General features: G+C 52.0%; 1 protein-coding gene and 1 non-coding gene across 2 annotated transcripts in view; both read left to right on the top strand.

Annotated features, from left to right (window-relative positions):
* CHD6 (chromodomain helicase DNA binding protein 6) overlaps nt 1–11,091 on the top strand; it is a 209,977-nt gene extending 198,886 nt beyond the window's left edge. The window contains exons 33-37 of the mRNA XM_065892557.1: nt 309–515; nt 1,527–1,979; nt 3,606–3,800; nt 4,757–4,876; nt 9,870–11,091. Of these exons, the coding sequence (XP_065748629.1) occupies nt 309–515; nt 1,527–1,979; nt 3,606–3,800; nt 4,757–4,876; nt 9,870–10,766 (1,872 nt within the window). The 3' untranslated portion in view covers nt 10,767–11,091. The remainder of the gene's footprint in view (nt 1–308; nt 516–1,526; nt 1,980–3,605; nt 3,801–4,756; nt 4,877–9,869) is intronic.
* Nucleotides 9,456–9,559, top strand: LOC136135809 (U6 spliceosomal RNA). The gene has a single exon (XR_010656644.1). It is a non-coding gene; the product is annotated as a U6 spliceosomal RNA (small nuclear RNA).
* Nucleotides 11,092–26,273: the final 15,182 nt, after the last annotated feature.

Raw genomic sequence — 26,273 nt, 5'->3', positions numbered from 1 at the left:
GAAACAGACTCAGACAAATGTTTAGTATCTTTAAAAGATACTAGTTATGTGACATTAAAGATACATGCACCTAATTAGACCATAAGACAGAAGTGTCAGCTTATCTTCGTATTTACAGCGCTGTGGCTTTTGATCTTTGTTGTCTGGACGATACCATTTCTTTTAAGACTTGTAAAGTGAGTCCATTTGTGTGTGCCCTTTTCTAATCAGTTCCTTCTGGTTAAAAAACTTGCCACTTGATTTCAGGGGATTCTGTGAATTTGGGTAACTTGGTACTTATTCCTCAGAGCTTTTGTTCTTTTTTATAGGATCGCGTGATAATTAACCGCCTGGATAACATCTGCCATGTGGTGTTAAAGGGGAAGTGGCCCTCCAACCAGCAGTATGAGCCCTCGGCCGCGCTGCCCACCCCCGTGTTAACCAGCGGCGCTGGTCCCCGCAGCAGCCTTTCAGAGCCAGAGGCATCAGAACATGTCTTCAGCAGTGGCGCAGCGTTGGTGGCCCAGATGCAGAAGGTGAGGCTGTAAGAATGTCCTTGACCTTGAAACAAAGGAGGAGGACGCTTTGCACTTCTTAATTGAGTCATTTATTCAACAAATACTGAGTGGATAGGAATTTTTTTCTTTCTTTTTTTGGGGGTCAAGCCATTAGTGTTCACTGAGGAATCTGGATTTTATCCTGTAGGCAGCAGAGGCTGTAGTTTTGGAGCCGGGAAGTGCGTGAGGAAAGTGTGTTTGCGGCTCAACGGGAGTGGTGTGCAGCTTCATGGGAGATGGGGGTCAGGGAGGGGCTGTGCCTCCAGGGCTGGGAGGCAGGTGGGCATCTGAGGAAGAGATAAGTTCTGGACCAGCTTAGTGGCAGAGTGGCTCCGAAGAAAGGGGGGGAGTTGGCTGGCAGGTCGTGATGACTGATGACTATATGAGGAAGGGGAGGCGTGAACAGATCGGGATATTCAACACTTGAGGACTGAGAACGGTGGCAGCAGGTAGAAAGGAGGGGAGTCAAAGCGGGCATGAGTTTTATTTGTGGTTTATAAACTCAGAGGTCAAGTTTAAGGACACGTGGCCGTTGGCACACCAGCTCTCACCCAGCTGCACGCTGGACTCCGCTGGGGACCTTGAGACGCTCCAGGTTCTGACTGAACTGGTCCGGGGCGTAGACTCGATATTGGCTTTTTTTTTTTTTTTTTTTTTTTTTTTTACTTCCCAGTTGATTCTGATGTACAGCTGAGGCTGAGGTTCCCTAAACTATGATCTTGCAATTCCAGGTGTATAGTTCATGGACTAGCAGCTTTCACAGCATCTGGGAACTTGTTAGAAATGCAGAGAATCTCAGGCCCGCTGAGGTTGAATCGGCATTCTAACAAGCTGTCCAGGTGATTTAGTAGTAAAGTTTGAGAAGGTTTGAGTTAGAAGTAGTTCTGAGAAGGTGATTACTAGCCCCAAGGAAATGGGGCCTAGAAAGAGCTGGCATTCAGCCACAGAGGTGGCGTTCAAACCTCTCTTGCCACATGTGTGTGTTCGCAGGAGAGCTTCTTGGCTTCGGTATTCACAAAGGAGGAACAGAAGCACAGGCGTCCTTATGAGTTCGAGGTGGAGAGGGACGCAAAGACCCGGGGCCTGGAGCAGTTCCCCGCCACCCACGGGCACCCCCCTATCGTCCTCAACGGCTGGCATGGAGAGTCAGCGATAGACCTCTCCTGCCCATCGGAGGGGTCCCCGGGGGCCACATCCCCTTTCCCAGTGAGCGCCAGCACCCCTAAGATTGGGGCTATCGGTTCACTTCAAGGAGCCCTTGGCATGGACTTGTCTGGGATTCTGCAAGCCGGCCTGATCCATCCAGTGACTGGACAGATCGTCAACGGAAGCCTCAGGAGAGATGACGCTGCCACCAGGAGGCGGAGAGGGAGGCGGAAGCATGTAGACGGAGGCGTGGACCTCATCTTTCTGAAGGAGCCGACACTCCAGGCGGGGATCTTGGTGGGTATATGAGCCACTAAGTACAAACATTGACCTCTGTACACTGAGCAACAAACCCTTCTTCCTCAGACACAACACTTTTTGATTATGGATCTTTTATCCCTATTTCAATTGTCCTGCTTATCTTCTCGTCATCAGTTGCTCCCAGTCTCTTTTAGAAATAGGTATTAGTCCATCGAGGGCCCTTAACCTGCATGCAACCTGGAAAAACGAACCAGGAGGTCTCACCATTTCACACAGTAACAGCCCAGCCTCCAGTGTCTCGGAGCCACTGGTGATCCAAAGAGTAAAGCAGAAGCAGGGCTGTGTTTGCAACAACGTTGTTCCAGGTCAGTGGGCTTTCCAGGAGCTGGGATTTGGGAGTCAGGACGTCCTGAACATTAATCCTGGCTCTGCTGCTTGACCTGCTGGCCACCTTGAGCCTCCCCCCTTTGCTCCTCTGTAAAGAGGGGGCTGCAGCTTCTACCACAGAGGGTCGCTGTGAGGCTTCCTGAGGTCACACTAAGGTGTTCTCAGCTCAGAGATCCTTGTAAACAACAGAAGAGGGCAGAAACTGCACACCTGGTCCAGAGGAGTCCCCTCAGACTTTGTTTAGTGTGTCGAAGACCACTGACTTCTCTCTTTGTATTCTGATTTTTCCCATTTATTGAATTTTGAGCTCCGAAACAGGAATCACGTTTCATGTTTTCTTACTTGAAAAGGAGTAATAATGAACAGTACTTATTGAGTGCCTTTGCCAGGCACTGCATTCAGGGTTTTACATGATTGTTCTGTGTGATTTTCACAAAAACCCTGTGAAGGTGTCGTTACTATTCCCATTTTGGAGATGAGCAAACTGAGGCTTACAAGCGTTAAATAATTTGCCCAAGATTATCCAGGTGGTAAATGGCAGATCAGGGAACCAAACCAAGGACTTGGTTCTCTAGAGCCAGAGAGCTCCGCTGTATCGCTTGGTATATGTTTCCCTCTTAGACTTTCTATGTAATTTGGGAAGCTGAAATGGCAGGTTCTCGCCCTGTCCAATCCTCCAAGTCTATAAGAAGGTTGTCTCATTTTTTAGAGGTGCAAAGCCAGTTTTCCTATAATGATTGTAGAATTCCAGTGGAAGAAGTGAAACCTTTTTCCTTGGCCTCAGAGTATTTTGAAAAATTTATTATGCAGATATTTATTCAGCACTGACATTGTACTTTATCAGCAGACCCCACATAGGCATTGGGGATACAGAGATGAGTAAGACAGGCTTTGGCAGTGCTGAGAGAGAACTAGGTAAGGCAGCTGCAGCGTGGTACTTTCCGTTGTGGGAAAACCTGTGACGAGTGCTACGGGGGAGAGGAGCGGGGTGGCCAGTGTCGCCGGGACTGTCAGTGATGGTGACAAAGGCGGCAAGAGGGAACCTGAGCAGACAGGACGGTACGGAAGTCTACCGCGGAGACGAGAGGGGAGAGGAGCCGTCGGGTGGAGGGAACGCCCAACACGTCAGAGCTTCTGTGGGGGCTTCGTAGTCAGGCACAGGCAGAGTCATGTTCTGGTGGGAAGATGCAAACAGCACCATATGTGTTTTCCTTTGAGAAACTAGTTTTCATTCTGTCGTGATGAACTGCACGTACTTGTCTTCCCTTTGTCCAGGAGGTCCACGAAGACCCAGGGCCGGCCCCCCTGAGCACCTCACACCCTTCTGAAGGGCCAGTGCCTGCCACTTCGACCCCGGAGCCGGCCCCGGTAGCCGGCAGCCAGCCCGAGAAAGCCATTCCCAGCAAGAGCCTGCTGGACTGGCTGCGGCAGCAGGCAGACTGCCCCCTCGAGGTCCCTGGCTTTGGCGCGGTGAGTGTGTGTCGGTGCCGTCTCTGACGCGAAGATGCTGGGGGGGGGCCAGGAGGACCAGGAAGCCTGAGAGAAGTCGGTGTCCACTGAGGACATCATTGTAAAGTGGAGAAAAACAGTTTAAATTCTGGTTACGTTTTCCAGTAACAGAAATTACAGCCCAGATCAGAATGCCATGCCGGAAAGTAGACGTGAAAATCTTACGAGGACAGAACTTGCCCAAGCTCAGCCCTCCCTTCCCCCAAATGATCACATTCATGAGCTCACAGAGAATCCTTTCGGTTGCATAAGCGCTGCCACTTTGTGGAAATGTTCCTGTGTATTCTTTTCAAGTTACTGCATCGCCACTTTGAGGTGATGGGTTAGTTGCAGTTACTGCTCGGGAACTTTTCCTCAGTTCCTCTTACTGCCTCTGCCCTCAGTCCTCCACACTAAGAATCTGGAGGAGAGGGCTCCTGAGCGCCGGAATCTTCTCTTGGTTTTTCTGTTTCTCATTTGCTCGTCAACCCCACCACCACCTTTGTCCTGGGTACATCTCATTAGTAAGACGTGGCAGGAGAAAGCTCCCAAGGAAAGGAGAAGGATGCATTCACAGATGCACACCCTCCAGAGACAGACGAAGCCCGCCAAGTAGGGAGCAGTGAAGAGAGAATCCGAGACAGTGATCAGGGGGAAAGCGGAGCCCTGGGAAACTGGTGGGTCAGCCAGGTGCTCTGGTCTGGAGGGCCAGGAGGCGCCCACAGGAGACTTGTCTTCCGGCTTTGCTGCAGGAACACTGTGGCTTCGAGGACAGAGCCTGGCTGAGGGCCAAGGGGCCGTTCCTTCAGCCTAACCTGACGGGTCCTGTGCAGAGGGCCATGAGCGAGAAAATAGCAAAACCAGCTGAGAGGCACCACCCTCATCAGAAGAATCTGTGGCAGAATGTTTTGTAATGTTGGTTTCCATTTACCTCCTAGAATTTTTCAGACAAACCCAAGCAGAGGAGGCCACGCTGTAAGGATACTGGAAAATTAGACGTCAACTCCCTGAGTGGGGAAGAGAGGGTTCCTGCCGTCCCCAAGGAGCCAGGCCTGAGGGTAAGGAATACGGACCTCGCGGTGGAGCCCGGCCTTACAGACTCAGAGAGAAAGCTCCAGCAGCGGAAGGCGGTAGCCAGGCGACCTTACCAGGGGACCAGGAGCTCCACGGGAGGTTGCTAAGCAGTGATAAGTGGTGTTGGGGTGTTTTCACCAGCAGCATGGCCTCCGTGGTCGTTTGTTTTCAACCTTGACCTCCGAAACTTTTGGCTTAAGTCTGTACTTAAACCATTCCCAAAGCCTGATTCCCAACCCGCTCCCCCTGTCCCGTGCTCCCCCCACCACCCCCATTTTAGACAGTTCAGGGAAAAATACCTGTTAACCCTTATCAGGAGTCTGTTTCCAGTGTTTAACGAACTTCATTACTGGAAATTTTCATTTTCCAATCAAAGTTTTTCTGGCTACCATTTAAGACATTTCCTCCTATTCCGTCCTGGCTGGCAATGAAAAACAGCTGACTCCAAGCATTGCCCTCTTCGTATTATAGAATCATGAGCCTGGAAGCGACTTCAAAGCCATCTGCAGATGCTTGTAGTGGAACGAGTCTGAGTTAATTATCGTTTACAGATGAGTACAAATTTGGAATAGAAAACTCGTAACCTCCAGGGGGCGATAACATTTCAACCTGAAAATGTGTTGAGCTTGGGCAAATGATACACAAATGTGCTTTTAACCTCCTCGTGGGGCTCTGCCCTCCCCGGGTTGTCCTCTGAACTGGCAGGCTCTCCTGAACGCCTTCCTTAGTGCTCTGCCAGCTACGGCTTTCCTGGGTATGAATTCCCTTCTTAGGGGGATTTCCTGGATGCCGTTTCTTTTTTTAATTCCAAGAGACCACCCACCCTAGTCATTTCCTGCTCGTTAATGTTCCCAAGGAGCTTGTTCCTGATTTGGTCGCCTGGAGGGTCACTCCTCCAGCAGCCCGACAAACACTGCCCTCGCTCATCCCCACAGGCTGCCGTGGCCACCGGGGAGGAAGGCTGGGGCCCACTGCTTGTTAGAAGGTTTGTCGCGTTGGAAAAGCTGCCCTTTGCTCCCCTCTCTTGCTTTATCCTGGGGAACCCACACCTTAGACCCGCTCGTGCTGTACAGACTGATTCCACATCGGTTCTCATCCCTCTGTCTCGCTCGGCCCCTCGCTCTCCTTTTGTCAGGAGACAACCCCAGTCCTTACTTGGTGGAGTCTCTGACCTCTTGGTTTAAGGACGTGGTTTCCCCCTTGACTTTCTCATTTCTTTCTACATGTCTAACAATTTCCCTCACGTTCTCTGGAAATTAACGTTCATCACTCCCCTGCAGGCGCTGACCCCCTGCCAGAAAACTCATTTCTGAGCTGTCCTTACGAGCCAGCCTCTTACCAGAGGTGTGCTTTCCCTCCTTTGTTAAGTGAACTCAGGCCCTGCCTCGGGGTCCTTTGCCTGCAGTAAGGCCTGAACAGAAAGCACGCGTCTGCCTGGCCCTCGGGACCGGGGCCTCTGGGGTGTGCTGCACTCCGTGTCCGTCCCCTAGACACCTTACATTTCTCCTAGAGACACATTCAGATCCCGCAAGCGACTTCCTGCCTTTAGCCTTTTCTGCCGAGCGTGCAGCCAAGCCCCACAGACAGCATCACACAGGCTGCGGTCAGGCCGCGGAACTCAGCTCTAAGAATGCCCCCTGGGGGACTTCCGTGGTGGCCCAGTGCTAAAGAATCTGTCCTGCAGTGCAGGGGACCGGGTTCGATCCCTGGTCGGGGAACTAAGATCCCACGTGCCACAGGGCAACTAAGCCCATGCGCTACAACTACTGAGGCCACGTGCCTCAAACTATAGAACCCATGTGCCCTGGAGCCCATGCCCCACAATTAGAGAGAGAAAACCCACACGCCACAACTAGAGAGAAGCCCAAGCGCTGCAACTAGGGAGAAACCCGAGCACCGCAACGGAGATCCCACGTGCTGCAACTAAAGATCCGACACAGCCGAAAAAAAAACAGGATGCCCGCCCGGCACATAGTGGTCGCTCATCATTAAATGTGTGCGCACACGCACATGCCTCTTCTTTTATATGTGAAGCTGTGTTTGTTTGACATACGTGTGTGTAGTGGGGGTTCTTTTTGCTTGTTTCTCGCTGAGCCATTTGACAGTAAATTGCAGAGATGCCGTGTCACCCCTAAATACTTAAGCATGTGTCTCCTGAGAATGTTTTCCCCCATCACTATTACCACCATCACACACGTTATTATTAGTAATATGTTGTAGCTAGCCCATATTCTGATTACCCCACTTGTCCCAGAAATGTCTTTCAGGGCTAGTTTCTGTTTTGCTTTGTTTTGTTTTTAGGACTTTTAAACCAGGGTCCTCATACTGCGTTTGGTTGTTAGGCCTCTTTCCACTCAGGGAATGTCTGTCGGCCGAGCCTACTCACCTTCCCGGGAGGAGTAAGTAGGTTTTGGTCACCACCCCCTTCTCTGCCTCCGCCCAGGAGTTAAGTTTTAGAGCTGGAACACGCAGGCTTTGGAATAAATGCTGCTGTGTATTGGTGAAGAAAGATGTTCTAGGGTCGGAGCGCCTGTGCGGTCATCCACGCCTGCAGCGTTGCTGAGCGTCTGCCCCTTCTTGTCTGCCTCTCCTTGCCCTCCCCACAGCCTCCCCAGGAAGAGGAAGCAGGTCAGTTCCCAGGCTGTAATTACCAAGAAGGAGAGCTGCCAAAGCCCGCCTTGCCCGCGGTGTGTGGTCGCCAAGCTGCTGGGAGGGGTGTCGGCCCTGGGTGGGCAGCCACGGGCTGGCTAGGGTGATGCTTGCACCGCAGGAAGAGGCGGGGCCGACTCCCTCTGCCGGCTCGCCTCGCCGTGCAGGGGATGAAGCATTGTCCTCCTCAGCCGGGCCTTCCTGCGGCTGCTCCCCCGCTCTGAAGGTGGGCAGGCAGCCAGCCTGGGCCTTCTGGGCAGGTTCCCGGTTCTGAAAGGGCCCAGCGTTGTCTATACCAGTGGTTCCCAGCAAGGGTGGGGACATCCTGGTACCTGAGGAGTGTGACTTGAACTTGGTGAGCAAGGCCACGGGGTCCAAAGGTCCTGCAGGATGCAGGTCGCCCGAAGTGAGCTCTCCAGCCCCAGATGCCCTGATGAGCTCAAAGTAAAGCATGTTGAAGAACGTCTGCTTTACATACAGCAGATTGTTTGAAAAGAAGGTGGGAGCGTTATTCATCAAGTTCGAGGTTCCTTTTCTTCCCAACAGAAAGGCTTCTAAGATTGAACAGGCCCTCCCACTGGAGAGTAATGAGGAGGGTGAGGATGAGCATTTGGGAGTATAAAGGGAAAAGACACAGCTGGGACTTTCCCCTGTCTCTCGGCTGTGGCTGGGCTACAGGGAACAGGTCTTGGAAAGCCTGCTAGTCGAGTGGTGGTTACTGTGGCCAGGCCCTGGGCTGAGATGGGCTTCCCAGCAGGGGCCTGAGGCTGTGGTCTCTCCAGAATGAGGCAATCTGCACTGATGGGCTCAAGATAGACCAGTGAGAAATGATACTTTTAGCCTGGCTCCGTCCATCACATCCAACTGTCTCTCTTTAGAGACAGGAACCAGCAGGAATAGCTCCCCAGGCATCATCCCCAGACCCAAGCAGCAGCTGAGGACAAACCAGCTTTCAAAGTGCCGGTGGCTGGTCACGTGTGAGAATCAGGTGGGCTAGGGCCACAGGGCCTGGGTTCTTGCTGCCTCTGTCACTCACCAACTGTGCCCTGGGGGCAAATCCTGCCCTTCTTGATTTGTGAGAAAGAAAGGTGACTGAACACAGCGGTTCCAGAGGTTTCTCCCTCTTCTACTTTTCTTTTTTTTTTTTTTTTTTTTTTTTTGGCCACGCTGTGCGGCTTGTGGGATCTTCATTCCTTCTCAACCAGGGATCAAACCCAGGCCCTCGGCAGTGAAAGTGCAGAGTCCCAACCACTGGATTGCCAGGGAATTCCCTCTTCTGCTTTTCTAAACCAAGGCCTTTTGAGAAGACTTTTCTCCTCAAACAAAGTTCACCATCATAAAGCTTTTTGTCCATGATGACCTGGTTTTTCTTTAATATTCTTTGGGAAATTCTTCGAAGGACAAATACAAGACCTCAAAAACAGCATTTTTCCTGGGGACTTGGGAACATTCAAGTGCACATTTTTCACGTGTGTATGAACCTCTGAACTCCCTATAAAATGGCTGTAACAGTAGTAGCGGCTCGTAGGGTGGGCATGGTGATGAATTGAGATCCTACACACAGAGCCCCAGGGCAGATGCTTGTTTCGTGTTACCGCCAAAAAGAGCAGAGAGCCGAGAGCCCTGCCGCTCTTCCGTATCACCACCCCCTTCGTTAGCACCTCCGACGGCCAGTTTCCCTCACTGCTGTGACTGCCTTTTAAGCAGAGACCTGTGGCGTCTTCTGAGGATCTGACTTAGGTGCCATTGTCCTCTCTCCCCCCACAGCTGGGGGCTTAGGTCAGGACTGAGATCTTCCTGCTCCCAAGCCCCATCCTCCTGCCCTGCTTTGTGGCTTCAGTTAAAAACCGCCCTGTGTCAGGAGGGAGGCGAATGTGGGGTCTGGCCGAGGGGTCTCAGCCGCAGGTCCCGACTGCCAGCCTCGGCAGCACACACGCTCAGATCAGGGTGAAACAGAGAAGACTGGCACAGCCCTGTGCAAGGATGACACGGAAACTCATGAAGTTGTCCTTTTTTGTATTTTACACGTGAAACTACTGTAATATTATGTCAGTTATCCCTCGATAAAAAAAAGTCTCGACTAAAACTTGAGGTCTCTGGCTGGTTCCAGCTCCCAGTGCTCCGGCAGCCACTCCGCAGGGCGGGTGCCCCTCTACCGTGAGCACGGTGGAAGCGGCTCGGTGGTTTCAGGCTCTCGGCCTCAAGGGAGGCACAGAGCTCTGCAGCTCAGGGTGGGCAGGCGGACAGGAAAGGCTGGTGAGGAGCCCCCAGCTGCTCACCCGCCATCCAGTAACCTTCAGCGTCTTGTGTCTCTTCGTCCTTTTTCAGGGGTTTCTCCCGGAAAACAAGTTCAATCACACCCTTCCTGAGCCTGTTCTCCGAGACTCAGGCCCCCGCCGGAGGGGCAGGCGGCCCCGGAGCGAGCTCCTGAAGGCTCCCGCCCTCGTGGCGGACTCCCCCTCCGGGATGGGGCCTCTCTTCATGAATGGCCTGATCGCCGGGATGGACCTGGTCGGACTTCAGAACATGAGAAACATGCCCAGCATCCCCCTCACGGGGCTGGTGGGGTTCCCGGCCAGCTTTGCAGCAATGCCCACGGGCGAAGAGGTCAAGAGCACGTTGAGCATGCTGCCCATGGTGCTGCCGGGGATGGCCGCCGTGCCCCAGATGTTTGGGGTCGGGGGGCTCCTCAATGCCCCCATGACCACCACCTGCGCCTCGGCTGTGCCAGCGCCTTTGTCAAGCACAACGAAGAGTGGCACGTCGGCGGCTGAAAAGACTGCAGAAGACCAGCCCAGCGGCCGTGATGTCAAAACGGACACATCAGCCGAAGACAAGCCCGGTCCTAGTCCATTTTCCAATCAGGCCGAACCTCCAATAACTACGAGTAGTCCTGTGGCTTTTAACCCGTTTCTCATCCCAGGAGTGTCCCCCGGACTCATTTACCCATCCATGTTTGTCTCCCCCGGCATGGGCATGGCTCTGCCGGCCATGCAGCAGGCCAGACACTCAGAAATAATAGGTCTGGAGAGCCAGAAGAGGATGAGGAAGAAAACAAAAGGGGACAACCCGGACCCCAGCCCAGAGCCTGCACCCGGGTTGGAGAGGGAGCCGGGCGGTGCCCAGAGCTGCCCTGAATCCAGGGCCCCCGCGCCTCCAGAGAGAGGACACGTAGCACAGGCCGGCGAAGGGGGCCCCCAAGACTCTAACAGTGTCACCAATTAGAACTTTTTCATTGAAGAAATTCTTATGACTTGTAAGTTTCTTATCCCATCAAGGTTTGTTACTTCCCTCACACTTCACTGTCATAAGAACCTGTGTTTCCATAAGTACTATTACCTACCTGATTTCCTGTCTGAGAAGTATGGTAACAGATGTTAATAGTCACAGGGTCTTGCCACGTCATCAGCTAAGTGTCGTTGACCTAGTGTAGGAGGCGCAGAATCCTCACTCCGTTACCCAGTCGTTCATTCCAGCAATCGTAGTTAGTGCAGACGTGGGGACACGCCCTGCCCCCTTCTCTTCCAAGTTTCCCACTTATTTGAGGAGGAAAAATGGCAAAGGAAAACCGTCTAGGGATTTACCAGTGAAGAAGGGCCGAAGGAGAGGCAGAGAGCAGCTCTTTTTTCCATGAGCTGTGCTGAATGGGAAGAATGTGTTGGGGAACCAAAAAGCACAGAGGAAGAAGTGCTGGTGCATATTTTTTAGTTAAAATATTTCCCAGTTTTATCATGATTACTAAACGAGTAGGATAGGCAGAAGTATATAATTAATGGTTGAAACCACGTATGTTCATTTCTTTCTAAAACAGAAACCTTACTGGTAGTAACACCTTTGTGGGTTTTCAGGCACCTGCAGCAAGAAGAAATACCGATGGGGCATTACTTGATACACACGCATCCCCCCTCTCCCAAGTTAACAGGGGGTTCTCAGTACGAGAGAGCTGTACACACCTTGAGCCGTTGCCGGCGACGATGGGGGTGGAGGACTGCACGACTGGCTGTGACCCCGCCGAGGCCTCTTAGGGACTGCTCTGGCCACTGCCAGGCCTCCTGGCTCCTAACTTCACGCTCCCCTTCGCCAAGAATCAGGCTCTTTCTGGAGCCTGCAAAGCAAACAGTCCCTCAACACTCTTAGACTCGCCAGGGTTTGAGGTTTGTACCACCTCTTGGAATGCGACTGTGAAAAGTTTTTTTCTTCTCTCCAGATTTTTCTCTACTCGGTTTATATTTTACAGTCGGACCCAGATCCCAAAGCATCAATTCAGTGGAGACCGTGTTGCAAATTAACATTATTCCCCCTTCTTCCTCAGCTGCCCAGGCCAGGCCCGGAAGAACCCGCCGGCCCCAGCAACCCTCACCTGCTTTCCTTCGCCCTCCCACGTGGTCCCTCCCTTCTGATGGTGTCACTTTTCACCCACAGTTCACACTCTTGAGACTTGAAAGAAGCTCATGGTTCAATCCCCAGGGGCACAGGGCTGTGCAGGACCGTCAGAAATGTTGGAAGTGTTACTAGTACCAGTTTCACCTTTTGTTGTCACAATTTACTGTATTTTTTACTTTTTCTGTTACAGTTTTGCTATAATTTATCAGAAGGTCCAAAAATTTGACATAACTATTTCAGTTTGCATTATTTATTTATGATGCTTTTGTCATTGTCTTTTATACATTTGGGATTATAAATTATGTAAATGTCAAAATGAGCATCTCAAAGAAGTCTGTTAAATCGTGGCCGGAAAAAAAAAAAAAATCAATCAGCTGTATTTTCAAAAATTAGAGTCCCAGTTTTATGAATCAGAGTTATAAATCAGAAATTCTATAAACTGATCATATAAGAAGAATCCAGTAATTGAACAAATTCTATTTAATGACATCTTTGTAGCATAGATGATCTCTAATGCTGACAACAGATTTCTTAGAAATGCTGCTCTCTCTATTTAACTAACATTTTGTTCAGTTTTGCCTCCAGTGGAAGCAGAAGAGGTTTTTTCAGCTGTTAAATCCTGAAAATCAATATAATTTATTTATGTAAAAAAAAAATCACTCAATTGATATATTTTTTGAACCTTTTAAGTACTAATTTTCTTTTTATCAAGTAGAAAAAAAACTGTATTTGCCCTAAATCCTTAAAATACAAATGCTATAAAAATTCATGTATCTTGAAAGCCTTACTGCAAATGAGTATTATAGACATCCAGCAGAGCCTGGGTTTTCTTTGTTGTCGTTGTTTTGTATGGAAAAGCTGCTTTCCCCAGGTTCCACTTAGAGCCTACAGTAGGTCACAGGGTTCAATATGGATTTGATTTAAAAACCCACCAGCATGCTAAATCCCGTGTTATATCTTATCGAACCTGTATGTTAACTCTCTGGGTGTTTAGGCTTCTCTTTGACTGTTATTGTGTCCCTGTTTGCAAAATGAAAATGACACTCTGTGGATTATTTGCTCTGTAAGGCATAAGTGCTTCTTATGATTATTTTGACGTTTCCAAGAGCAAAAGCCAAATTTAAACTCTCTTCAGCAAACTTGAGCCTTTTCATCTAATTCCATGTCACTCACAGCCATAACCTTCCTGGATCATTCTTCACCCCATGTCTTACATAATAAATTGTCTGTGGTCTTGATCCTGGATTTAAAAAAAAAAAAGTTTAAAAGTCAAATTTGTATTTGAGGACTTCAGTGGCACTTGGATGTCTCTTGCTGCCTGGGCATTTTTATGAATGCATCGTATGCACACAGGAATCCACTGTCTTTCCTAGGTGCCCAGTTTATGCCGGGCACCCTGTTGGGGACTTGTTAAATATCATTCATGAGGGTTGGCTTGATTTATCTCTTGAGCTACCAGAACACCCAGTTAAAACAGATGCCGTAGAAGGGGGTGCAGCACCGCACCTGCTCCCCAGACTTGGGGCCTGAACGCTCGCAGCTGATGCCTCCACTCTCTTAAGCCCCATTTCATGGGCCCCACCTCAGGTCACACACCTGGGGCTTCAAGAGGGAACCTCTGTGGGCTGGAACAGGCCCCAAAACACAGGAATGCCTCTCAGTAGCTGAAGTTCTTGCGGCTTGTTAAGAACTTCGTGATCCTTAGCGTTGGGTAGCTGTGTCAGAAGTTATCAGTGAGGCTGGCAGGGAAGTGCCAAAGTCTCGGTGAGGCTGAGCCTGAGGAGCCCCACCAGCCTCACCCTTGCTGGGTCTCTTGCTGGTACCAAGAGGTGGTGGATGGACAGCCTGGAGCATGGGTGGGCCATGGTTCCAGAAGGCCTGACGGACCTCTGCTACAGTCTGCTTTGTAGATCTTTAGATTTGTGGAGCCCTCCTGGGTAGAAGTTGTCAAGAGTCTTGGTTTCACTCTTGACCTCCAAGCCTGCCCCAGTAGATTCTACCTCCTCGTCTGAGGGCGGGGGAGTACAACTAGTCATGTACGTTGGGCTAGTGTTTTAATGTTTCGTGCGTGTTTACCATAAGTGACCTCATTTGTCCTCAGAGCATCTTGGTTGCTGGGTAGAGGGATGCTGGCGTCCAGTCTGCCTCACGAAAGCCAACGGAGAGGCTGCAAAGCTATCTCAACCACAGAGAACAGAGCTGGGATAGACAACCCCCCAACCCCACCAGCCTGAGGCCAGGACGCTCCAACCTTTGTGATACTTAGTCTGGGACCCCTCAGCCTCAGAGACCAGCTCTGACTGAATTACGCTTGGGAAAATTGGCACCGGGAAACATGGAACAGTTGTGTCATACCCTCTGGAAAACCTTATGCTCTATTCATTTATACCTTAAAATGGTTTCTTGCAAGAATTACTGATTCATTTGCCGGGTCTAGAAACCACAAATGGACCTCTTTCTCAGGTCAGCAGTGGGGTTCACCCAGCTCAGTGACTATCACCTTGGTTCTGGACCGTGGCTACTCAAAACCCAGTCTCCGAGGGACAGGAGCGTGAGGGCAGGTCGTCAGGACACACGGCTTGTGCTACCAAGTGGCCGGCATCATGACCACCCTCATAATCCACGCTCAGCGGGGTATCCGTGGGGTAAGATAGAAAATAAGGGAAAGGGATGAATAAAGTACCGGCTCCTATGAGGAAGGTGTTCCCCGCGATGTGTTTGGAAATGACTGAAGTTGGTGCTGTGGAAGCGCATCCTGGTGTCCCGAGCTCCCAAGGTCAAAAGGACAAAGGGAGCAACTAGGATGGGGGCGGGGGGAGGAGAGTGGAGGCCCTGGAAGAGCTGTGGTTCCCCTGGCGGAGGCAGGAGCAGCATTCCCACCTTCTCTAAGCTTCAGTTTCCTCTGTAGAACAGGGCTAATTATAACTTGAACCTATGGGGTTGTTGATGGGGTTGATGGAAATGATAAATGTCAAGTGCGTACAACTGCTTGTTACATTTGAGTCGTGTACCTTTACTCCTTTTAAATAGCTGGGGAGGTGAGGATTGCCAGTCGCGGAACGATAAGATAGTTAAATTAGGGGTGTAGCAGGGGAATCAAGGGTGAGGAGAATCTTGCTCCAAGCCCCGAGGCAAGTACAGAGTAGATCTGTGGTTGGACTCAAAGCACCTGCAGGAAACAGGTTTTCTGACTGCCTCTGTCCCTACACACAGGAAAGAAGCGGCCTTTTTTTTTTTTTTTTTTTTTGTGGTACGCGGGCCTCTCACTGTTGTGGCCTCTCCCGTTGCAGAGCACAGGCTCCGGACACGCAGGCTCAGCGGCCATGGCTCACGGGCCCAGCCGCTCCGCGGCACATGGGATCTTCCCGGACCAGGACACGAACCCGTGTCCCCTGCATCGGCAGGCGGACTCTCAACCACTGCACCACCAGGGAAGCCCAAGAAGGGGCCTTTTCACGCAAGCCCGTTGATCAGAGTGAACTAAAGGGGTGAGGAGACTATTGTGGGGCAGGGGGACAGGGCAGCTCCCGGGTCTGTGTAGCCTCCGTTGGGGTAGGGTTGCCAGATTTAGGGGAAAAAAGATACCCAGTTACATTTTAATTTCAGATAAACTAGTATTCTTGGTACACGTATATCCCATGCAATATCTGGTAGGTAATTATGCTAAGGTGTTTTTGGTTTATCTAGATTTCAAACCATTAAGGGACCAGGTATCCTGTTTTCTCCGGTCCCTTAATGTAATGACGCACATTTACTAGGAACTTCTTTGAGTGGGGCTTGTGCTTTATGGACATATTCCCAATCCCCACAGTAACACTGAGGTTACACCCATTTTACAGATGAGAGAACTGAGGCCCAGAGAGGCTAAGTAACACCCAATCACCCAGCTGATAAATGGCAAGGGATTTGGGGACACAGAGAAACCAATTCCAGAGCCATAAACTGGCCACTAATGGAGTCAGGGTGGGCATCTGGTCTGAGGCGTGGAGGAGGCTAACCCTCAGTGCAACTTTGTAAAACAGCAGTACACAGGGATGATGAGCAAGGGGAGAGGGGCTGATCTGGCCCGTGCGGCCCCCTGGCTACAGTGGCCAGCCCTGAGGCCAGAGGAGCCAGGTCACCCAGGAAAGAAGGCATTTCCTTCCCCTCCTGCTGTGCGAGCCTGGGGGCGGTCATGGCGTCTGGGTGCTTGGACTTCCCAGCCTGGGTCCAAGGGGAGGCATCCAGCCTTAGAAGGTGGAAAAGAAGGCTGGCAGGGGGTTGTGTAACTGCTCGGCCAGAAGGGCCTGAGGGGAGGGGAGGAGTCCTCTGAGGCTAAGAGGAGAGAGGCAACTTGGCTTGCGGGTACTTCCGCAACCAGGGATTGAACCCATGCCCTCAGCAGTGAAAGCGAGGAGTCCTGACCACTGGACCGCCAGGGAATTCCCAAACTGTATTTTTTTTTTTTTTTTTTTTTTTTTTGCTGAGGCAACTTGCAAACAGACCATCTCCAAAGGCCAGAGCCTCATTTCAGCCCAAGCTTTGAGTAAGGACCTGGAAAGCAGGACCAGAAACCCCAACTGCGAGAGCTTCGGTCTGGCTTTTTAGTGTGAAAACTGGTCGCTTCTCGCCCTAGGGTGCCGTCTGCACCCACCAGGCCCTGGTGACCTTCCTCCCCTCCCCCGCAAGGCCCAGCCTCACGTCCGCTAAGGGTCCCCAGCACCACCTCCCGCTGCCTGCTCTGCGGCCCACTGTGCCAGGCCTCGACGCCCATGATCTCATCCGAAACGTGTTCCCCAGACGAGGACGAGGCCCAGGTGGTTGTCACCTCCTCCAGTGGCACCGTGAGTGAAAGGACAGCAACCTAGAGGGGCGTCTGAATCCAAAAGCGCAGGCCCCTCCCAGTCTTCCTAGAGCACACAGCCCATCGCCTGGTTTGGTATAGCCCACACGCCAAGAATGGGCTTTTATGTTTTTTAATAATGGAAAAGTCGAAAGAATACTATTTCACGACCCATGAAAAACATACCAAATTCAGGTTTCAGAGACCACGAGGTTTTCTTAGAGCACAGCCACGTTCCTTTACGTACTGTCCAGGGCTGGCTCCACCCCGCACAGCGGGCTTGAGTGGCTGTTCCAGAGCCACATGGCCTGTAAAGCTGAAAATATTTGCTCTGTGGCCCTTTACAGAAAAAGCTTGCAGACTCCTGTCCTAGAGCATCCATTGTATTCACAGATTCAGTGCAAAAACTAAGTCATTTAAAGTATTTTTATATTAATTCAAATGTGGTTTTGTATAAATATGAACCATACACTAGTATAGAAGAGTGACATCTACTTCTGAGATAAAACAGACTTCAAAGAAGTGCTGGACTTTGGGCCTGTCTCAAGTTTCCGCCTCCAAACCCCCAGGGCATCCTTTCACTTCAGAGGAAAAGTCAGAACCGCCTGTCCTGCCCTCTCTCTCCTCCACGCCATGCCCTATTTGGGGCGAAGAAGAAGGAAGCCAGAGGACAGATGTGAAGCTGCCAGCGATAGAGAAGCAATTTTTAGAGAAAGGACCCAACAAGGGCAGGAAGACGTGTGTTCGGAGGACACAGGCAGAGGGAGACACATGACATGGGTTAAGGACCAGAATGCAAAACCACCCACGCCGTGGGAAGGGGCCCCCAAGACGGTCCTCTGTCAGGGGCTGTGGGCTGACTATCTGCAGTGTGGGCTGAAGATGGGCCTGGCAGACGAGCCAGCTTGGGTCGTGGTCCCACCTGGAGCTCAGGCAACAGGAAGGCCAGATGCGGGGAGCTGAGTGCAAGGCAGCAGTGGCTGGGAGCCACTGGCGGGTGCCCTAGCCAAGGCTTACTGGCAGCCACATCCTGGAAGCCGAGTTCAGAGGAAACAGGAAAGAGCAGCTGGGACCAAGTCTCTGCAGGGACAAGTGAGTTCCCGTCACACACCCTCCCACATTGTGACTAAGGGCAGCCAGCACACCTCAAAGGGCCCCAGCCCGTGGCCAGCTCGACCCTCTTGTGACAGAGAGCTGATGAACTGGCCTCCCAAAGGCATGGGGCCCTAGGACACTGCCTGGGGACTTCCGGCCCGTCCTGCCGTGCAGCAGGCTGGGCTGTGCTCCGGACACAGATCAGATCAGGCACCACCCTGCTGCTGGGGGCCTCAGAGTCTGGTTGGGGGACAGGACTGACCCACAGAACTACCGAATCTGCCGGACGTTGCCGTCTCCTGACTCAGCACCAGGCAGAGGGACGTGAGACACTGAATGGATCCAAGGCTCCTGCTGGCCAGCATGGATTGTGCATGGGGAGCATCTGCCGGGGCGCAGACGTGGGCGATGACAAGGGGGAGGGCTCGGGAGGGAGGAAGTGCCGCAGTTTTCAGGGGAGGAAGATGGGCGATTCGGCGAATGACTTCCTAGTAAATTTGACATCAACGCAAGTGGGCAAAAGTGTAGAAAGGAGTTTTAAATCTGTGCCAAGGGTTTACCTAGAATAAATCAAGCCCCATCCACCTCCATCCTTTTTTGGGGGGATGACTCTTGGGTGAAGAGAGCCGTGCTGGGTGTTTTTCACAGTGATGGAAAAAACAGAGAGCTGTGGGCAGGCATGTATGTGTCCCGACCTGAATGGCCATGCCCAAGGAGAACTAAGAAACAGGTATGTGTCCCTCTGGGGAGACCTCAGTGGCTCATGGGCCCTTTTATTCAATATATTGCAGTGTTCGTAAACTCGCATGCCTCCCGGGTGAGGCAGGTGACATACGTGAGTGACACAGGCCAGAGTTAAGGCAATAAATTTAAGATTTAAGACTTAAACGTAAGACCGATGGCAACTGGAAACCTTGCCCTAAGGGGCAGCGGCTACCAGCTGCAGCCAGTTGGTGCCATAGAGGAATCTGGGCTCTGTGTTGCCCGATACCGTGATTGTTTTTCAACAGAGGATGGAAATTCAGATATTTGTATAGAATCCCCAGATTTTTAAGTGTATGCAATAAGTTCAGATTTTCAGAAACTCCAGGGGCAGACAAATGTCTGTTGATGGGCTGGATCCAGGGCACTGGGAACAAGTCTGCTACTTGAGCGATGGCAGAGCCATGGGCGTTGTCAGGCTTCCGATACAGCCCCCAGGTGACATGTGAGAAAGCAGAATCAGGATGTGTTTTAAGGGAGGTGACTATCCTGTCCCCCACTGGGGTGTTCAGCTGGCTCTCAGAAGCAGGACACGAGGAGAGGCTCCGGAGTTCACGTCGGTGCAGTGCTGGCAGCTAGCAGCCCCCGGAGGACTGAGCTCCCCCCACCCCGAATGTCCAGGAAGGCACTGCAGTCGCACATGGGGGCGACCCTGGGGACCTGCCAACATCTGATGGGACCCACTCCCCACCCCCTGGACTGAAGCAGCCATGCGAAATCTCCTCAATCTCATCACTGGGCCCCTGGAGCTAGGGGTCCTGGCTGGGTGCGTGTGCCTGTCGTGTTGATACTTGGGCCTCACCCTTCTCCGTCCCCCAGCGCATGCAGGTTCCTGAGAATCCTCAGGGTCTTAGAAAGAGTGAGTGATCTCACCTGCGGCCACCTTGAAGGTGTGAGTGGGGGAGGAGAGCAGGATGGGGGAGGGGTCCAAGCCGAGCTTGCAGGCAGTGATGAGAGGAGACTGGAGAGGTGTTAAGCCTCAGTCCTGGCTCTGACCGAGAGGAGGCCCGACCAGGAGAGCAAGATCCCGGTCCCACGGCCCACCCCTTCCCCCATCCCCACTCCAGCTCTGATCCAGGCTTTTCCGTTCACAGATCTCAAACGTTCCAGGCTGGCAAAGAGCCAGGGGGGCTGCCAAATCCCCAGTGAATGCCTTCGGGGGGAGTGGGGTGGGGGGATGTGCAGGCCTCTCAGGTGGATCATAGGGGCCTGAGGAAAGCCCCCAACCCCAGTCCCCAGGCCCACAGTTGGGAGACCCTCCAACTCTCACCGCGGTCCCTTGTCAAATCTCCCCATCTGCAAGCAAGCTGTGTGTCCGTAGGGAAAGGGCCATCAACTTGTACTCCTGGCGTGCTGTGCATCTGAGAGACAGAGCTGGAGGGCGGGGGGCCTGGTGAGGAGTTCCCGCCAGCTGAGCTCCTGTGGCCACTTCCTTCCTTTCCCTAGACAAGTTGGAGATGATTAGCCTCCATTCAGGGTGGGGATGCAGACGCAGCCCCCCACCGTGGACTGGGGTATGGGAGGGTTTGGAGCTGCGCTCTCAGTACACGACCCACCATCCCGAACAGGCCCAGGGAGCAGCCATGGTCCACTGCCCGCCCCCTGGCCCCGCTGGCCCCGGCACCCCAGCCTCGTAAGCAGCAGGAGTTGAGAGAGAAGACATCCATCCAAAGTGGCACTGTCTCTGCCCATTCGACTATGGGGGTGCAATGTTCTTCAAATCTGACCTTGTGATTTTGGGTTCTCGATGATTCTTTGCGCCCTCTGGCTCCCCTCCCTTTCATGCTAAGTCAGTCAGCGGGTCTGTGCTCATTTCTCAGGGATTTGATATGACAATGAGCAGAAAAAGAAAAGAAAAGAAAGAAAAGAAAAAGAAAAAAGGAAAGGAAAGAAAAGAAAAAAAGAAAAGGAAAGGAAAGAAAAGAATCTCCTCTTGTCTTTTGACTTTCAAAAGCAGCCCCTGGCCTGGACACAATGGGACAGGTAAGAGCAAAGCATCCCATACCGCCCCTTGCCCCATCTAGAAAAAGACTCCTGAGGGCAAGAGGAGGGTCTGTCAGTGGGGACCGGCGGGGAAGCTCCTGGAGCCCAGCTGGCTCTCGGCAGCAGGACGCGATATCAGCCCCGCAGACCTCTGGCCTCCTCCCTGGGGGCCCGTGGGGCTGCCCTTCCCGCGTGGCTGTGGCACCCCCAGCAGCAGCAACACGTCCCCATGCACTGACAGTGAGAGTGGCTGTCGCCTGTGCCCCGGGCTTCACTTGGGGTCAGACCTTCTTGCTCCCATTGGACACCCCTCCTCCCAACATCCAGGACACCAGCCGGAGCCCTGCGCCGATAGAGGATGGGGCCCGGGTATCAGTTGGGGGAGAGCAGTGCAGAAAGCCCACCCGCCCACTGTGCTCTGAGGGGCTGGGAGGAAGCAGCCCAAGGGCCCCGCACCCCAAGTCAAGTGGGTGCTGAGTAAACCCCGCCCTGTGATGCGGGGGCTGCTCGAACGCCCACTAACCGACTTGGAGCCCGGCGGCAGCTGTGAGCTCTCTGCAGGCCAAGAGCAGAGAGCACAGCCAGGCCTCAGAGCCTCCCTGCAAGGCCGAGAGAGAGCGGGAGCAGTGCCCACCTCCCTGAGGGTGGGAGGGCCCAGAGTTTATCCACAGAAGGGTCTCCGGGGGCAGCAGGATTCTCGGAAGGGACTCAGTTTCTGAATGGCCCAGGGCACCTCTCTGGGTCTCTCCTTCCCTGTGCTCAGTGGGGTTCCTGGGGTCCCTGCCAGCTCTGCTGCCCTGAGATGATGTGTCCCCCTCCCTGCGGATGGAGGGTCCTCAGTCTAGGCTCAGCCTCAGGACTCGAGGCCCTCTCTCTGGCTGAAGCTCCGTTAACTGATGCTTCCATTTCCTCCTGGAGCTTGGAGCAGGGGTCCTGAGCCCCCTCGGCAGGGTCTCTACCTTCCTGTTCAGCTATTCCCCAAGAGCCTTTTTATAGAGTTCGGCTGGGATCCAGGGAACTCTGGGAAAGTATGTATGGGACAAGCCAAGCTGTACTAACCTGTCTTCCTCCTGGAGCTGAAAGGGGCCAGGTGGTTCCCAGACAAATGCAGAGGCGGGCTGCGGGTGGGGAGGAGGCTTGCACACGTTCAGGGCGGAGGTGAGGGTGGGGAGGCATGGCCAGGGGCGGCAGAGATGGGGGCCTGCTCCCAGGTGTCTTGTGTAGACACACATGAAACACACACACACACACCCAAAAGTACTTGGTTACGGACTTGGTTACACAGCTCCATAGGCATGCAGACATGGACAGGCATGTGCTGTGTATACAGAAATATGCACAGGCACATGTACAGACACTGCAGAGACGTGCTCAAACGTGTTCACACATACAGACCCGCACACACACACATGCACGTGCATACACACAAAGGATGCAGATTGAGAAGTTCCAGGCCACACCTAGGAGGAGGGAGAGGGTCTGACCACCCTGATGACCCAGCTCCCTCACACCCAGCACACACACACACGCACGTGCACACACACGCACACACACACACATGCGCGCGCGCACACACACACACCCCTTGGGAGGGAACCACTTCCTTCAGAGGAGCTTTTGGACTCAGGGCAACATGCAATCAAGACCTCATGCTGGGAAAGAAGGCGCCTTTGTGTGCTGGGATGGGGCGGCAGGAGCAGCTGCAGCTCTTCCAGGATAAGGGCCAGACCCACTCCGTTCTGTTCCTCATCCCAGGGGAGGAAGGTCAGGCGGGGCCAGGGATGGAGGGCGGAGTGGGAGTGCCAGCAGGCCCTGCACCAACCCTGGGTTACTGTCTCAGAGCCCAGAAAGCCACTCCAACCCCTAGCCCTGGTCTGGCCCTGTCCCCAGAACACCCCGTGGCTCTGCCCCCAGGTCTGGTGCGATGCTGACCCAGACCAAAGGCTGGCTCTGGCCTCAGGCTCCACGCTCGCCTTGTGCCAGTGGCCTTGCTTTTTTTTTTTTTAGCAGAGTGAAAAAAGGTCAGGCTCTTGAATTATAAAGACGTGAGGTTGAGTCCTGGCTCTGTTGCTCGCCAATAGGATGAACCTGATTTTTGTGAGCCCTAAGTTCAAGTTCTTGTTACCGTGCTCAGAGCCTGGAGGCACATCCTCTCCGGGCCCGGGCCATCGGGCTGGTAGAGCGTCCTGCCAGCTTCTGTTGCCCAGGCCCAGGGAGGAGGGCAGAGCCCAGGCCCAGTCCCTGGAGCTGCCCCCTCTGAGCTCCTTCCTCCCTTTGCCCTCCTGCCTTTGTGGTCCTTGCCCCCAGCTGCAGACACCCGGGCCTCCTGTGAGCCTCCTTGTCAAACTCTGAAGGTGCCTCCGCCTCCTCCCTGCTCCCCCGCCCCAGATCCAGCCTGCCCCCTGCTCCCTCCGAGCTGGGTTCTCTGCAGGCTGAGCCTCCAGCAAAAACAGCCCTGTGATCTAGCGCAGTAGGTTTCAGCAGAGGGAGACCCGGAGGTGACTTCGGCACCATCTCCAGACACTGTGCCGGGACTACCTCCAGTCATTCAGTCAACAGGTATTTACTGAAGGTCTAGTCTGCGCCAGATGGTGTTCCAGATGCTAGACATTCAGCAGTGGACAAATAGACAAAAACCTCCACCCTTGTGGGCTCACGTCCCAGTACCACTTCCATAACGCACACTGTTGGGGGCCTTGAGCGTCACACGGTCCCCATGTCTACCCTGAGAGCTGTGATCATCCCAGGCGCACAGACAGCACTTCCTTCCTGTGATGCCACAAAACGTGGGCATGTCGCTATCATAGCTCTTTCTCTCCCCTCGGCCACCCTGCCCCGAGACCATGGGTATCTCAAGGGGAAGGGGGAGCCTGGCACAGATCTGGTATGAAGCCATGATTGTTGGACTCGGCAATGGTTTTCAGTAGTTCAAGTGCATTCAGCTACCACTGCCCCTTGGTGGGTGTCTTTCTTTTGCTCTGACTGTAACTAGGCACCTCTCTTTCAATGTATTTTTAATGTGTTATGTAATTGTGTATAATTACATAATAGTCAAAGGATCTGTGTCCCTATTGTTAATAAAGTTGTTCTGTTTTAGGAAATGACTTACCCTGAAGCTCAGCTAACCTAGCGTGGGGGCGTGTCAGGTCAAGTGCTCTGCTCTGTACCCGTGGTACGATTCATCTGTTCGTGCAGTGTTAGCTGAACACCTGCCCCACGGCAGACCCGGAGTCGCGGAGCGGGAGCCCAGGGAGACCCCTGTCATCTAGCAGGGGACCAGGACAGGTAAGCAGAAAAGTGCAATTAGGTGGATGGAACGATGGGCTGGTGCTGCAGGAGCCTGAAGCGAGACCCCTGGGAGGCTGGGTGGATCAAAGATAATTATGCAGGACCGGGGACATTGAGTTGAGACTTCAGGGAGCCGTTGGGTGTATTTTTCCGATACAGATGAGAGAGGGATGATCCAGACAAAGGCGCCAGCATTTGCAAAAGTCATGGAAATGGGAAGTGCCTGATGTGTGTGAAGGAATGGGGAAATGTTAGATGTGCTGGGCGGGGCAGGTGTGTGGCAGGCTGGGCTGGAGAAGAAGCTGGCACCAGATAGGACTGTGGATGCCAGGGAGCGCAGGGAACCCCTGCCACATGGAGGGCACCCAACCTGGCCCCAGAGCTGCTCCACTGAGCTTTCCCTGTTCCCATCAGAAGGAGCCCTCTGGCTCAGCCTTGCCGTCCCCACCTCCAACCTGCCCTAGGAAACTCAGGTTTCGCTGTGGTCAGATTCCCTCTATTCTTGGCTTAGGTTAAAAAAAAAAAAAAAAAAAAATTATGGGTGGGAATTTTTGTAAGAGCTCTTTATATATTGAAACCCTTGATTCTTTGTTACATAGCTATCTTGGTTTTTTTTTTTTTTTTTTTTTTTTTTTGCAGCAGTTTGACCTTTATTTTGTTTTGATGGAAAGAAACCTGACATATTTTTGTTGTCATATTCATCAATCTGTTCATTTGACATTGTCTTAGAAAATTATTGCCTATCCTAAAATTGTATATGGATTAGGATTCTTTTCTGGTTTAACTTCCAACATTTAAATCTTTAAGCCATCTGAGGTTTATTTTGGTGTAAGGTAGGAATCTAACTTTATTTTTTCCAAATTGTGAGCCAGTTGTCCAGTCCTGTTTAGTGAGTAATCCATCACTTCTGCACTGGTTTGTTTATTTTGTTCAAAATTCATTTCCTCTCTTCTTGATTTTGAAAGTCATACTTGTAGTCTAAAAATTAAAAAAAAATTTTTTTTGTAATTTTAAAAAAAGAGGAGTAGGAGGAAGCAGAGTAGTCCAAATGTCATGGAAATGTATGACATAAAAGGTGAGAGCCCTCCCCTGGGCTCAACAGTTTGTTATGTATCATTTTATTATTAGTTTGATAACACTTATTAGATTTCCCTTTAAACAGAGAAGTACAAAGGAGAAAACCCAAGAGGAATCAAAATCTCTAGATAACATATACTGACATAAAATTATACTGACATTAAAAAAAAAGAATAATACATAATAGGGTTGGAAAAGTCAAGCCATCCTGAAAGATACAAAATGAAAAATCAGGGAATTCCCTGGCGGTCCAGTGGTTAGGACTCCGTGCTTTCACTGCCGAGGGCCCGGGTTCAATCCCTGGTGGGGAACTAAGATCCCGCAAGCCTCACAGCATGGCCAAAAAAAAAAAAAACCCAGCACCTCTCTCACTCACTATCCTCCCACACCAAGTCCCTTGCCCCAAAGGTAACCAGCTACATTTCCTATTTGCTTTAGTTTGAAATGCATTTCTTTACCACACTCTGTGTTCATTTGTGGATGGGTCTATTTCTGGACTTCCAATTTTCCCTGCCGTTTATCTCTTTGCTATTCTGGTGCTGGTACCATACTGTTTAAGGTATTAGAGTTTCACCATATGTTTTAACAGCTGGGAGGGTAAGGCCTCCCTTACTGATCTTCATATACATGGACGGCATGATTGTCTTGGTCCGTTCTGGCTGCTCTAACGAAGTACCGTAGACGGGGTGGCTCAAACAGCAGACATTTATTTCTCATGGATCTGGATGCCGGAAGTCTGAGATCAGGGTGGTAGCATGATCGGGTTCTGGTGAGGCCCCTCTTCTGGGCAGGCAGTCTGCCAACTTCTCACTATGTCCTCATGATGCAGAAAAGGGGCAAAGGAGCTCTCTGGGGTCCCTTCCGTGAGGGCACTGATCCCATTCATGAGGGCTCTAACTTCTGTTACAATTATCTCCCAAAGTCCCCGCCTCCTCATGCCATTACATTGGGGGTAGGATTTCAATACATGAATTTGGGATGAGGAGACACCGACATTCAGTCCATAACAATAGCTATTCTACTCTTATTTTCCATGTCAACTTTATATTGTAAACCTCCCCCATTTGACTGAAAATTTGTTGGACTTGCATTATTTTTATGGGTTAATCTGGGGCTGGTTATCTTCTTTGAGGGACTGAATGTTCCTGTCGTGAGTAAGGGCATGACTGTCTCCTGGGACTACATTCAGGTTCCCTGATATTTCTTGTTCAGGATCTTGAACATCCCTCCTCAGGGCACCTTAATCTTCATCCACGGGATGCTATAGCTGCCGCCTCCTGAGAGCAAGAGGACTTGGGGGGCTTGGTCACTGTCCTCTGGCA

This window comes from Phocoena phocoena, chromosome 15 (assembly GCF_963924675.1).
Source record: "Phocoena phocoena chromosome 15, mPhoPho1.1, whole genome shotgun sequence".
Taxonomy (NCBI): Eukaryota; Metazoa; Chordata; class Mammalia; order Artiodactyla; family Phocoenidae; genus Phocoena; species Phocoena phocoena.
This window is presented reverse-complemented; position numbering and strand designations above follow the sequence as displayed.